The sequence below is a fragment of the Dama dama genome, chromosome 4, assembly GCF_033118175.1.
Source record: "Dama dama isolate Ldn47 chromosome 4, ASM3311817v1, whole genome shotgun sequence".
Lineage (NCBI taxonomy): Eukaryota > Metazoa > Chordata > Mammalia > Artiodactyla > Cervidae > Dama > Dama dama.
The window spans coordinates 69,069,198-69,082,226 of record NC_083684.1 but is presented as its reverse complement, the minus strand read 5'-3'; the positions used below and the strand labels follow the sequence as shown (position 1 = coordinate 69,082,226).

The following is a 13,029-nucleotide window of genomic DNA, read 5'->3' as shown; positions in this document are numbered from 1 at the left end:
GGCTGTTCCAAGGCCTCTCCCTCATCCCAAAAACATTGTCCAGGAAGCCCGGGCTGGGCCAGGTCACCCTTGGGCTTCCCCCTCCCCGGCCCCGGCACCCTGTGCTCTGAAGTCGCTGGGCTCAGCCCTACAGCTGGTCCTTGGAGGCGGTTCATTGACGAAAGGGGTCCAAGGGAGATTTTATCCCTCCATGAAAGGGGCGCTTTCTCTCTGTCTCTGGGCATCCACCTCACATACACAGTTCCTTGTCTGTCTCTCCTCTGTCTCCTTGACTCTCCATCTGTTTGTCTGTGTGGGTCCGTCTCAGCTTCTCCCCACCTCTGTCTCCGTCCGTCTTTCTGTGCCCCCTCCCCACCCCCATCCCTTTGTCTGCCACCAGGATTCCACTCTGGTGACAACAGGCGCTAAAGCCGGGCAGCAGGTGTGTGAGGGGGTGGGGGAGGGCGGTGTCAGACTCTGCGGGACCTCACCCCCCCCACCTCCATCTGACGCTGATCTTTTTTGGTATCCCCCTCCCCTTTCCCAGGCGAGCCACGACCTTGAACTCTAGGGGTTCCTCACCCCTCTGCGCTTCTCAGTGCCTCTGTCTCCCTGTTTCTTGGGGGTTGACTCTGGGGCTCTCTTTCGCCTCTCTCTGCACCTCTGTGTCTCTGAATTCTTCACTCCGCCTGTCTGTCTGCCGGTTCTTCTCTCTGCGTTTCTCTGGGTGTCTCTGCTCATTGGCCTCTCTTAGCGTCTGTCTGTGGGTGTCTTGTCCCCAGGTCTCCCTGTGCTTATCTGTGACTCAGTTTCTGTCTTCTTCTTCTTTAAATATTTATTTATATGACTGCCTTGAGTAGTTGTGGCATGTGGGATCTAGTCCCCTGACCAGGCATTGAAACTGGGCCCTCTTCATTGAGGGCACGGCGTGTTAGCCACTGGACCAGCAGGGAAGCCCCTTGTGTCTTTAGCTCTGTGTCTGTCTTTATCTTCCTAGCTCGTGTGTGTGTGTGTGTGTGTGTGTGTGGTCTCTTTGTGTCTCTGCCACTCTCTCCCCGTTGGTCCTTATTTCTCTCTTCCTGGGTAAGCTCATCTCTGCCTCACCGTGTATATCTGTCTTTCTATTCCCTCTTTCTGTTCACTTCTTCCTGTGAATCTCTGTGTTCCCTGTGCCTTTGGGTCCCTGCCTGTGTCTCTCTGGCCCGTGTCTCTGACTCAGTCTGTCTGTGCCTCCGGGTATCTGTGTTTGGGCCTTGGTCTCCTTGGTCTCGGCACCTCTGTGCATTCCCACGTGGAGACCCAACTCTACTGCTGCTCTTGTACCCCTCCTGCCCCAAGTTCTCCAGCCTCTCACACCTAATCGCCCTCCCCGCCCCCAGTAGTAGAGAAACAGCCACCCCCAGCTCAGAGAGAAGCTTTATTCCTCAGGGCCATCCTCGAGGCCAGGGTCAGGGCAGTGGGCAGTCAGCTCAGCCCTCAAACTTTTTCTTGCGGCCTTCCATTCCGCTTAACGCATCGATGTTCTTGCGCCAGTCTCCCACCTCTCGGTTTTCCTGGGGGGAGGGGGGGTGAGTGGGTCAGAGGTTAGCATGTCTTCCTGGTCTACAGACTCTCAGATATCCTCCACTTGCCCTCCCGCCTGCTGGGTCACTTGTTCCAGATGCCCATTGCAGGGTCTGGTTCTGGAATACTTCTTGTCCCCTCAGACAATCCTTTCCAATATACCCACTTCCTGCCTCCACCCGGCACTTCCTGTCTCCCTCCTGCACTTCCTCTCTCACTCATGTACTTCCTGTCTCACTCCTGCACTTCCTGTCACCCTCCTGCACTTCCTATCTCCCTCTTGGACTTCCTGTCTCCCTCATGCACTTCCTTTCTTCCTCTTGGATTTCCTGTCCCCCTCCTGCACTTCCTGTCACCCTCCTGCACTTCCTCTCTCACTCATGTACTTCCTGTCTGCCTCTTGGACTTCCTGTCTCCCTCATGCACTTCCTGTCTTCCTCTTGGATTTCCTGTCCCCCTCCTGCACTTCCTGTCACCCTCCTGCACTTCCTCTCTCACTCATGTACTTCCTGTCTGCCTCTTGGACTTCCTGTCTCCCTCATGCACTTCCTGATTCCTTGCCACTTCCATTCTCCCTAATGCACTTCCTGTCTTCCTCTTCTACATCCTGTCTTACTCTTGCATTTCCTGTACCCCTCCTAGACTTCTTGTGGAGGACCCTTACCAGATACTTCTCCCCACAATTCCACCTGTCACCACCCTCAGGCTGGGTCCTAGGATTGCTGCCCACTACCTCCTCCCCCAAGCACCCCCTTTCCTGGACCGAGCCACACTCACCTTCTCCGTGTCCTCCTTCTTCACCTGCTTGAGGTGGGCCCGCAGGTCTAAGGTCTCCTTAGCCCTGGCACCCAGCAGTGCCTGCATCATGGCATCTGCAGAGATCCGCACTCTTCGCAGAGTGGGCCGCTTGAACTTGCCCCGAAGGTCAAAGATCTTCTGGTTCAGATCTGCAATCTGGGCGAAGCCATAAAGGGAGGTGGAGACCCTCCTCCTCCTCCTCCTTGCCTCACTCCTGTGCCCTACACTTCTCTCCTATCCCTAGCCAGGCTCTCCCTAGTTCAGGCCTCTACCACCCTCAGGATGAAATCCAAGCTCCGCATCCTGTAATTGGATCCCAATTTGCCTCAGCCTCATCTCTGAAAACCACCAACACATCCCAGTCCAGCTACATGCATCTCACAGGTCCCTGGCCTACACTTGAGCTAACTTACCAACACTTGAGGCTCCAGCCACAAATGTTCACAAACATATTTCTTGCTTTGTCCCCTCCTGGTTTTTGCATGTGCTGTTCCCTCTGCCTGGAACAGCATTCCCTGACCCTATTGTGCTCATCCTTCTGGCCCCTCCCTGCCAGGATCACAGAGTTGTCCTGGGTCTCCTGGTGTCTGCAGCTGTAAGCAGCTGCAAGGGGCCAGGCTGAGACCAGAGCCAGAGGCATCGCACCCTACCCCGAAGGGACCCAGGCTGCCCAGTGCCTCCCACCTCCGTGATGTTCTTAGTGACTTTCGCCTCCACGTCGTATCTCTCCTCATCCACCTTGTCCACGCGGGCGTGGAGCTGTCGGCACAAGTCCTGGTGGAGGAATGCGGTGTGTGTAGTGAGGAGAAACCCCAGGGGTTTGGACTCCTGGGTCTGAGGGAGGAGGGGCTGGGGACCTGGAGGAGTAGATTGAAGCCAGACCCTGGGGAACTTTAGAGTCAGAGGTTCTGAGAATCTGGACTGGAGTTGGGCTGGAGGAACCAGTCTCTGGGTTTTGAGGTTGTAGGCAGCTGCGGGCCACATTTCTGAACTCCTAAGGGTGAGGATTGGCAAATTAGGCCCGAAGGTCCTGAGCAGAAGAGTGGGGGCATCGTAAGTATACCCCTGAGTCCCAAGGGACGCAAGATCGGACCTAGGAACCTGGGACCCCAGGCTGGGCCGGAGTCCCTGATGAGAACCGGTACCTGGAGCTCCTCGAAGCCCAGCCCGGCCAACTCCAGGGGCTGGCACCGTGTGCTAAGAGCGCGCCCCTTCTCTCCTCGCCGCTCCTCGGCCTCCCGTTCCAGTTCCTGCTTCGCAATCTGCAGCATCAGGGTCTGGGGATGGGGTGCCGGGAACCGCGGCCCAGTATTGGGATGAGGACGCTGCTGCGTAGTCACCCTCACCGGGCCCCGCCCTCTAATCCCAGGCCGGCTTCCAGAGACCTGCCCCCTCCAGGTTGATGTCCAATATTCCCGGACCCCACCTCTCCCTGCCAGGGCCACCCCTCCGCCAAATTTACCAAGCCCCGCCCACTCGCTTACCCTAAGCTCCACCCCAACGTTCAAGCCCCGCCCCCTGAAAACACCTAGGCTTTCCCCGGGCTCATCCGCACCTTCAGCTGCAGTTTCCTCGAGGCGGAGATCTTAGACTTTTTCTGCCAGGGTAAGACAGCAAGGAAGGATGAGGGAGGAAGATCCGAAGAAGGACGGCGGGAGGAGCATCAGAATCCCCGCCCCCTCAAGTCAGGTCCCTCCTCCAACTCCAGCCCTTGGGAAGCCACGCCCCTCATCCCCATCCACCAATCTGGAGTCTGTAGCTAGGTGCCGCCCACCGTCTCTAAGCGATCTCAGGTCCAGAGGCGGTGGGACTCCGCCCATAGGCAAGCTCGCACCAATCAGACGCCGGCCCTCGGCTAAGCTCGTCCCATGAAGGCCTTCCTCCTCTTGGGCTCCGCCGGCGACCAAAGTCCCAGGAGGGCCCTGGCTCCGCCCCTTCTCCCCAGGACGCCGGTGCCCTAAGAACCCGAATCCAGACCCTGCGAGGCCCCCGACCGGCCCCGCGCACCCGCTGGCCCCCCGACCTCACCTTGGCGTGCGGCTCCGTGGCGTAGGCGCGATAGTTGGCTGACGAGCGGCGTCGGACAGGAGGGGGCGCGGGGACCGTGTCCCCCGCCTGGGGTTGGGGGAACAGAGCTGAGTCACCACGGGGACCCCCTCTGCGTGCCGCCTTCCAGGGCTGCAGTCTCTCTCCCCAGAGCCCTCCCCGCAGCCCCCTCCCGGGCACTCGGGGTCAGCCCATGTCCGCTCTCACCGTCCTGCCGCCGCTCCTGGAGGGAGAGAAACCAGGAAAGGGGGTTACTGGTGGGCCTGGGTCCTGGCTAGTCCGTGTCCCAAGGGACCCCATAGTCCCTTCTGACCGCAGAGCCGGCCCACCAGCTCCCCATTCTGGGCTCCTAGGGGTTGGAGTCGCAGACTCTCACATCATTCCGACACCCGGGGTTCCTGTCCTTACCTCCCTTCTCAGACCGGAGTCCAGGCTCGCAGCTCTCACCCCTCACAGGGACCCAGGAAACAACACCCCACCCGCCTCCGGCCTCAGGAGCCCGGGTTACCAGTCTTCACTCACTGGTCCGCCATGCTGGGTCTCAGGCCAGGAGCTGAGGGAGGCAGAACCCCGGGGGCAAGGAGCTCTTGGAGGGTCAGGGAGGGAGCGTCCGGAGTGACCTTGAAGACCCCTGGGACTTCTGTCTCGTCCGGTCTGCTCAAACCTCACTGAGGACACTGAGATAAGGGGCGAGGTCGGAGACTAAATATACTGCTGCCCCCTCCTCCCCCTGCCCAGGATTCGAGATAACGGCGCGCGTGAGGGGTGGGGCGGGCCACGCTCCAGCTGGATCACCCCTTCACCTTGGCGGCCTGCAGATCCAGGCCCTCCTCCCTCAGAACCCGGGGTCCAGGCCCCCAGCCCCTCCTCCCTCAGACCCGGGAGTCTAGGCCCAGCCCATTCACTAAATTGCAGTCTCCTTCAGGGCTGGGACTTCACCACGTTATACTCAGTCTCAGGGCCCCAAACCTGTTACCCAATCAGTAAAGTTTGCTGATTCACTTGAGGACACAGGTGTGGGGTGCCCAGGCTTTCAGCAGTTCAGTTCAGTCACTCAGTCGTGTCCAACTCTTTGCGACCCCATGGACTGCAGCAACGCCAGTCCATCACCAACTCCCGGAGTTTACTCAACTCATACCCATTGAGTCGGTGATGCCATCCAACCATCTCATCCTCTGTCATCCCCTTCTCCTCCCGCCTTCAATCTTTCCCAGCATCAGGGTCTTTTCAAATGAGTCAGCTCTTCCCATCAGGTGGCCAAAGTATTGGAGTATTGGAGTTTCCGCTTCAACATCAATCCTTCCAATGAAACCCAGGACTGATCTCCTTTAGGATGGACTGGTTGGATCTCCTTGCAGTCCAAGGGACTCTCAAGAGTCTTCTCCAACACCACAGTTTGAAAGCATCAATTCTTCAGCGCTCAGCTTTCTTTATAGTCCAACTCTCACATATATACATGACTACTGGAAAAACCATAGCCTTGACTAGACAGACCTTTGTTGGCAAAGTAATATCTCTACTTTTCAATATGCTTCAGCAGGTAGCACATAAAACTTCACCTCTCGTCACCCCCCACACCCCCTCCCTCTCCCATCCTTAGAGACAGACTGAGGGCAGGAAAGACACGGACACCTGGAGAAGAGCTCTTGGCTCTCTTTACTTAGACCACCTGAGGGTAGACCAGCATGTGAGAGGTGACACCCCCAGCCCCCAGTTAGGAATGGGATGCCTGGGGACGAGGGGACCACGAAGAGGGCCTGAGCAGAGCCCCAGGGCTAGATCTCCAGGCTGTTTTCAGAGTCTGGGAGTGAAAGGCAGAACTCAAGAGAACAGTCTAGAATTCCAGGAATAAATATAGAATCCCAGGAATGGAATCCGAAATGCTAGCGACACCTCTGGCGCTGAGTGAGACTGTTGAGAGTGTAACTGAGCATTCTAGAAGCGCGTTCTCATTCTAGGACCGGACTTTAGATTTCGGGGGTGGGGGACTTGGTCTCTGGAGGAACAGTCCGATTCTCTGATTTAGGGGCCTGATTCCCTGTGGGCGGAACTGAAGCCTCCAAGAGTGAAGCCTGAGAGTCTGAGGTCAATTTGAGGGGTTCAGAGGGTGGGGTCCCCGGTACAAGGGGCTGGGTCCTATCCTCACGAGGTGGGTCGGTTGCCTCAATGGGCGGGGCCAGGAATTCAGGGGGCGGAGTCCCAGATTCCACAGCCGGGTCCTCGTGGCTGGGAGCTGAGTCCCCGGCCTTGTAGAAGCGCGCGAAGGTGTCCGAGGGCTTGCCCCCCAAGTGGGGGGCGAATCCAGCCGCCTGTGCTAGCTCCCTGACCCGGCTGGAGAACGCCTGCAGCTGCTCCTGCCGCAGGTCCACTAGGAACCTGGAAACAGGAAGCGGCGGGTTAGGGGGCCCCGCTTTCCGCCCTCGGCCTGGAAGTTGCTCGCCCTGCCCTTTGCTGGCTCACTGGGCTAATTCGACAATCAGGCGTCCTCCGGGGGCCACGCAGGCCCCCAACTCGGGGCTGAGAAGATGGACCATCCTGCGGAGAGAAAAGGGGAAAGCTGAGGCTCGGACTTTGAGGTCCTGAGCGAAGAAGGGAGGCTGGAGACCTGGACACTGATTGCGGAGGGTCTGGGAGCCTGGATTCCTGGGTCTGTCGGAGGAGGGGTTGGGTGAGGAAGATCTGGGCCCCTCCCAGGTTCTCTTACCCACAGGCCACGTAGAGAAGCTGGAACTGTCCCTTGTAGCAGCTCTTGTGGTGGAGAGTGTGGGCAGAACCGAGGGACAGGAAGTGGACAGTGAAGGGCTCTGGGGCAGGGGCTGCTGGGGAAGGGAAGATGGGCAGGGTCAGGCAGACACTCGAAGCTTGGAGATGACTCTCCTCATCTGTCTTCAGGCCTTTTGTCATCCTTTCTATTGGGTAGAAAATTCTGGGAAGACTGGCTTGGCAGGCAGAAACCCATTTTACAGACTAGGCAACCGAGATTCAAGAGAAGAAAAGAGAGTGGGTGACCCATGGCCACACAAGTCATTAATTCACCCGGGAGGGCCAACCTAGGTAATGGGTAGACGGAGGCACGACCAGATTTGGGGTCGGGGGATTATCCAACGGTAATCTGAAACCTAGCACATCGTTAAAATGTTCTCAGCCTCTTGATCATAATTCTGCTATTGGAATTCAGAATGGTAAGAATGGTGTTAAGAGTTAGAAAAGTGAGAGAAATTCAAAGAGAAGAGTGAAAAACAGACCGGATGTCGGGAAGGGGAGGTCACTTGTCCAGGCTTTAGACACCGTACCGGTCCATGCTTGGACTTCAGATACCCGGAGCCTGAAGCCTGGGACGAGGGTCCGGGTCCTGCTCTCCCCCAGACGTGAGCACCCCAGCCCCGCTTGCAGCCTCAAGGGAACAGCCCAGGTCCGCGGCTTACCGTGCTCCGGGCTTCCCTCCGCGCCGCCCTGCACCTGCTCCGAGTCCCCTTGGGCGGCTCTCGGGCGCCCCCAGGCGGCCATCTCTCGGAAGAGCTCCGCCACGTTGTGCTCGGTGATCTCGCCCGCGGTCTTTGTGGGGAGAAGGGGCGTGGCCAGACGCTGGGCTAGGACCGCGGGGCCAGGGTGGCAGGGGAGAGGCCTAGAGAACGCCCCCTTCCTCCGCCCCCACCCCCAGAGCGGGCATCTGGGGGCGCACTCAGATTTCCAGACGGCTTGGGAAGTAGAGGGATGGGGCTGTCACGTGGACGTAGCGAGGGGCGGGGCCCCGGTTGGCGGGGCGGGGCCTGGCGGCAGGGGCGGGGCCTCGCGTAGGCACTAGGTCCCCAGCACCTCCAGCCTCAAACCTTGACCGGCTGCCCGTTGCTGGTCTTCAGGAGGGTCTCGTCGTCCGCTTCGATGCCGAAGGCCACGAAGGGCCCCGTGGCGATGTCCCCCCAATACCCGCGCGCTGCTACGCGCTCTCCGCGCTGGGAAAGCAGGGAGAGAGGATAATGTTGGGGAACTCGGATTCTGGGGCTCCCCACACGCGAGAAGCGGCAGCAGCCAGGGCGCACGCACGTGGTTCAGGAGGCGACCGGACGCCAGGGTCCGGTTGGGCACGTGATAGGCGCTGGAGTCTCTGAGTTCAAAGGCGACGCCCGTGTCCCTCCAGCGCCTGAACTCGCGGGTGTGGATGACTCTGGCCTGGAGGGAGCGGGGAGCGAGGAAAGAAGCCTCCGTGAAACTTACCGGCCCCAGCCCCGCCTCCTCCACCGCCAGGACCAGGGACCCCAGCCCCAGCCCCAGCCCCACCCCCAGCCCCAGCCCTCACCCCGCGGTCGTGCAGCTTCATGTGCAGGTCCCAGTCGCTGACGCCGCGCCGGGCGTCGTACCGGGAGCCCAGGTACTGGCGCAGCCTCGAGTCCCACAGGCGGCTCATGTGGAAAGCCTCAGGCCCCTTCTCCCCTCCGGCCCAGAAACGGAACACGGCCTCCAGGGCGTCGCGCTCGCGGAACTGCGCGGCCAGGCCGGCGTGGGGGAGAACGAGGGAGAGGGGGCTGCAGGGACCGCGGCGTCTCCCCCCGACCCTCCCTTCCCCCGCGGGGCGTGGGGAACGATTCTCGCGTCTCTCCGCTAAAGGGACCGAGGCTCCGACAGCAGAAGCCACCCCCTGGGCCATATGGCCCGGTGGGAGCCGGGGAGCCCTCATCCCGCTCCATCCACGCAGACCCTGTCGGACGGCCCGGCCGCCCCCCGGGTCCCCGGAGGGGACAGTCGGAGGCCGCGCGGAGGCACCTTGAGGGCGCCCAGGCTGAGCCAGGGCAGCTGCTCCGCCAGGCGGTCGGGCTCCGGCACCAGGTGAGCCAGGCGGCTGGCCTGGGCGCGCACGAAGGCGGCCACAGGGGGGCGCAGCAGCGCGTTCCCCCACACCTCCAGGAAGGTCTCGCTTCTCTCTGCGGGGACAGGGGAGAACATACACGGAGGGAGCAGAGGGTGAGTCCACACGTGAGATCCGTGACGGCGACGCATACCCACTTTATAGCGATCGTATTCTTCCATAGTCGTGTAATGAACATGGCGGACCCAGGCAAGTTCCCCACCCATCCCCAAAGCTAAAATATGAAGAGTAACTTACACCTCACCTGGGTCTCCTCGCCTATTCCTACCCCCATGCCCTGCAGGTAACCCCAACCCTGAATTTCCTGCTTAAGTTTCTCTTGCCTTACAAAAGGAAAGGTTAAGGGGAAAAAAAGGAAAAGTTATAAGATATAGATGGAGATGAAGATATATGTGTGTTAGTAGAATCTTTTAAGACAGAACTAGGGTTTCCCTGGTAACACAGCAGCAAAGAATCTGCCTGCTAATGCAGGAGACCGGGGTTCGATCCCTGGATCGGGGAGATCCCCTGGCAAAGGGAATGGCAACCCCCTCCAGTATCTTTGCTTCGGAGATCCCACGGACACAGGAGCCTGGCAGGCTACAGACCATAGGGGTTGCAAAGAGTTGGACACGACTGAGCGACTAAGACAGAACTATTTACCTTTAGTTGTATATGCAATATATATCGATATCAATATATAGTTTCATTTTAGTTTAAGAATCTTATAAGAGAGAACGATACACTTTTAGTTAGGTTAGTTAAGTTCTAGTTTAAGAGCCTTTACAAGGTGCATTAAGGAATCTGTGCAATGTCTTCTGAAAGCCCTGGGCTGTTAATGACACCTACCATCCTTAATCATGGTAACAATAATCGCTAATATGTGTGGAGTCTATATCATAAGCCAGGACCCATGCATTTTTTTTTTTCATTAAACCCTTATAAGAATTCTATGGTGGAAGAACTTTTAGGATCTTCATTTTATAAATGTAGAAACAGAAGCCCAGAAAGGGATAGACACTAGCCCAAGGTCACACAGCAAGCAGAGTCAGAATTTGAACACAGCCTGCCTGAGTCTAGACTTGGCTCTAGGCACCAAACTGAAGTTTTTGTTACTGGAAAATAGTCAATTTCCCACCCAAATCCTCCTCCTCCCCTTCCTCGTTATAGTCTCACTTTCAAGGATGCCTCCTCCAGGCAGATTCCCTGAGGTTCATACCTCTCACTAGGGGAGACTCAGGCCTGAAGGAGGCTTTGGGCAGGATGGAACTCAGGTCAGCCAAACCGTCCCCACTTCCGGGGGACTCACGACCTCTCAGGAAGTCCCTGGATCTCTTTTGGGCTTCCCCCTCATCAGGAGGTTTTGAATGCTTACACTGTGTTACACACAGTTCTGAGAGTTTTATGTGGATTATCTCCTGGAATTCTCTGAATGATTCTAGGAAGCATTCTTTTTCACCCCATTTCAAAGGTAGGAAGAGCTGAGGCTGTAAGGGCTACCAAGTGAGTGAGCAAATGATGGAATAGGGAACAATGTGCCAAGTGCTTAATTTCACCATTGAAATGCCAGAACTCCTGCAGGAAGCGGGGAGGGGATGGGGGCCAGATGGCCTGGGTCTTTCCTGACCTTGCAGCCCCATCTTCTCAGGATCCTCCAGGGCTAGGCTGAAGATCAGCACATGTCGGGCTACAGCTTCCAGATTATTCTCCAGCACATAAAACTAAAAGGATGGACAGGGAAGAACGACTCTGAGATCTGTGTCCCTGGCTCCCAGCAGACCCAGGAGTGGGAAACTTCAGCCCCCTCCTCCGACAGAACTGTGTACCAGTCCCACTCTTTCAATCACAGAAACGTGGGCACTCAGAACCCTCCTCTCTGTCACTACTCAGGAGGCCCCATCCTTAGACACTTCCCCCCACTTCAACCCAGGAGCCCCCAACTCCAGCCCCATCCTTCCCCAGAACCTAGGAGTCTGGGTCCCCAGCCCCCTCCTCCCTCCAGTACTCAGGGAACTGGGCTCTCATCTTCGTCCTCCTCCTTCCAAGACCCCATAATCCCAGCTCACGTGGAACCTCCTTCGAGGCCAGAGAGCTGCCCGGGCCAAGGTCCGTAGCAGGTGCCGCCCATCCACGGAACCCAACAGCAGGACATTTAGTTCGGGGGTCTCGTGCTCTGTATCAGCCTGCGAATCTGGATCCACAGGAGGACCTGGTAAGATGATAGCAGGCTGGAGTCTGCGACCTGGAGAGCGTCCCCTGCAGCCACCCTCAGCAGGACTTGCACCCCTGGCCTCGGTTTCAACCGGAGCTGTGCCTCTAAGCGTTCCGGAACTCGGAGTCCACAGAGGCATCCAGACTGCCCACTGGACGGGGGCGCCCTTGGAGCCCCCGAGAACGTTAGCGCGCTGTCTGCCAGGCTGTGAAGGCAGCCGCAGTGTCGCACGATTTGTGATCCTGAGCGGGGGACTCACTCTCAGCCTGCAGGTCCACTGCCGGGGACAGGCCCCACCAGGACACAGAGCCAAAGCCCGTGCCCGAGCCTGCCGGCGTAGTCATCGCCGTGCGGTCCGCACAACCTGGGGATCCCCAAACATCGAGTCTCCGTTGCCCACCTGTTGCCCTCGCACCTGCCCCGACTTCTCGCCCCTTCCACCCGCCTCACCTTTATCCTTCCAAATAACCCGAGACACCCCCTCCCTCCCCGCTCTGGGCTGCGCTCAGGTCCGAAGGCCCCTCCTCAACTGCTGCTCATAGTCCCCGCCCTTTTCAATCATTCGGCCAATGGAAGTGTGTGGGCTGGCACGGCCGCGACCAACGGACCAATGAGAGTGAGCGAGACCTGCCGGCTGCGAACTTTTGGCCAATGGAAGCGCTGAGGGACGACCACCCGGGCTTGAGGGCTTGAGGACGCGTCGTCATGACGACAGAGCCGGCGAAGGGGCGGGGCCAGGAGAGGCTGGGACGGAGCCTGGGGCGGTCCAAATTTCTGGAAGCAGGAGGCCTGGATCGATCCAACATTTAGACAGAATAGAACCGAATCTTGATAAACCCAAGTTAAACTGAGGTGAACTAGACCTCAAACTGTACACTTCGGTGTCCCCGCACAGGAGTTCTCTCACCAGGTGGGATACACAGCCAAGTGCTGGGACCAGCTAGCCTGGCCCCTGGTTGCTAAATTTTAGGAAACTTTGTGACCTGGTTGTTACACACAATCATTACTAAAAATTAGTTTTACTAAATTAATTATTAAAAATTAAATTCAGTAAAATACGCTAAATAAAAGTAACCATACTTAAAATTCACCACTTCCTATTTTATTATAGTTTACTATTATCAATGGTCTCAAGGTTAGTTACAACTATTGTACCTGTAGGAAGAAAATGCTATTTTAATGCAGTCGTTTAAGAAATGAAATTGGCAAACTATGACCACAGGCTGTCTACTTTTGTAAATAAAGTTTTATTATAACAGGGCCAGGATTAGACGAGGGCAAGGAGGCCCAAGTAAAGGTCAGATCCTGCCATTAATTTTTTAATACTTTTCCATCTTGGATTTCTTTTTTGCATTAGTTTGGATTTTTTTTTAAATTGCAGTAAGGGCTTCCCTGGTGGCCCAGTGGTTAAGAATCCCCCTTGCAATTCAATGCCATGAATTGACCTGTCTGCGAGTCCCACAAGGTCAGGGACTCAAGTGAGACAAGTCTCTAGATCATCCCCACCACTCAGCTCAGGGAACAGCACCCACAGAGCGCTGGCTCTCTGCCTCCTCTGCTCACCCAGCTGCGTGAATTTAGACAAGTC

General features: G+C 57.4%; 1 protein-coding gene across 2 annotated transcripts; it reads right to left on the bottom strand.

Moving 5' to 3' along the window:
- Positions 1-1,406: 1,406 nt before the first annotated feature.
- Positions 1,407-11,801, bottom strand: LOC133052112 (dynein axonemal assembly factor 3). 2 transcript variants are annotated; one of them, XM_061136893.1, is made up of 12 exons: positions 8,684-8,916; positions 8,431-8,556; positions 8,217-8,339; positions 7,812-7,941; positions 7,091-7,202; positions 4,594-4,609; positions 4,369-4,455; positions 3,896-3,937; positions 3,486-3,617; positions 3,025-3,114; positions 2,320-2,496; positions 1,407-1,532 (listed from the first exon to the last, which is right to left on the bottom strand). In XM_061136893.1, the coding sequence occupies exons 1-12, from the start codon at positions 8,789-8,791 to the stop codon at positions 1,449-1,451; spliced, it is 1,227 nt and encodes a 408-aa protein (XP_060992876.1). In that variant the 5' UTR covers positions 8,792-8,916; the 3' UTR covers positions 1,407-1,448. The 2 variants fall into 2 exon arrangements, with proteins under 2 accessions (XP_060992876.1, XP_060992870.1); XM_061136887.1 differs by lacking the exons at positions 1,407-1,532; positions 2,320-2,496; positions 3,025-3,114; ... (2 more) ...; positions 4,369-4,455; positions 4,594-4,609 and adding exons at positions 6,137-6,762; positions 6,847-6,921; positions 9,148-9,305; ... (1 more) ...; positions 11,296-11,438; positions 11,701-11,801 and having other exon boundaries at positions 7,091-7,211; positions 7,809-7,941; positions 8,684-8,866.
- Between the last annotated feature and the right edge of the window lie 1,228 nt (positions 11,802-13,029).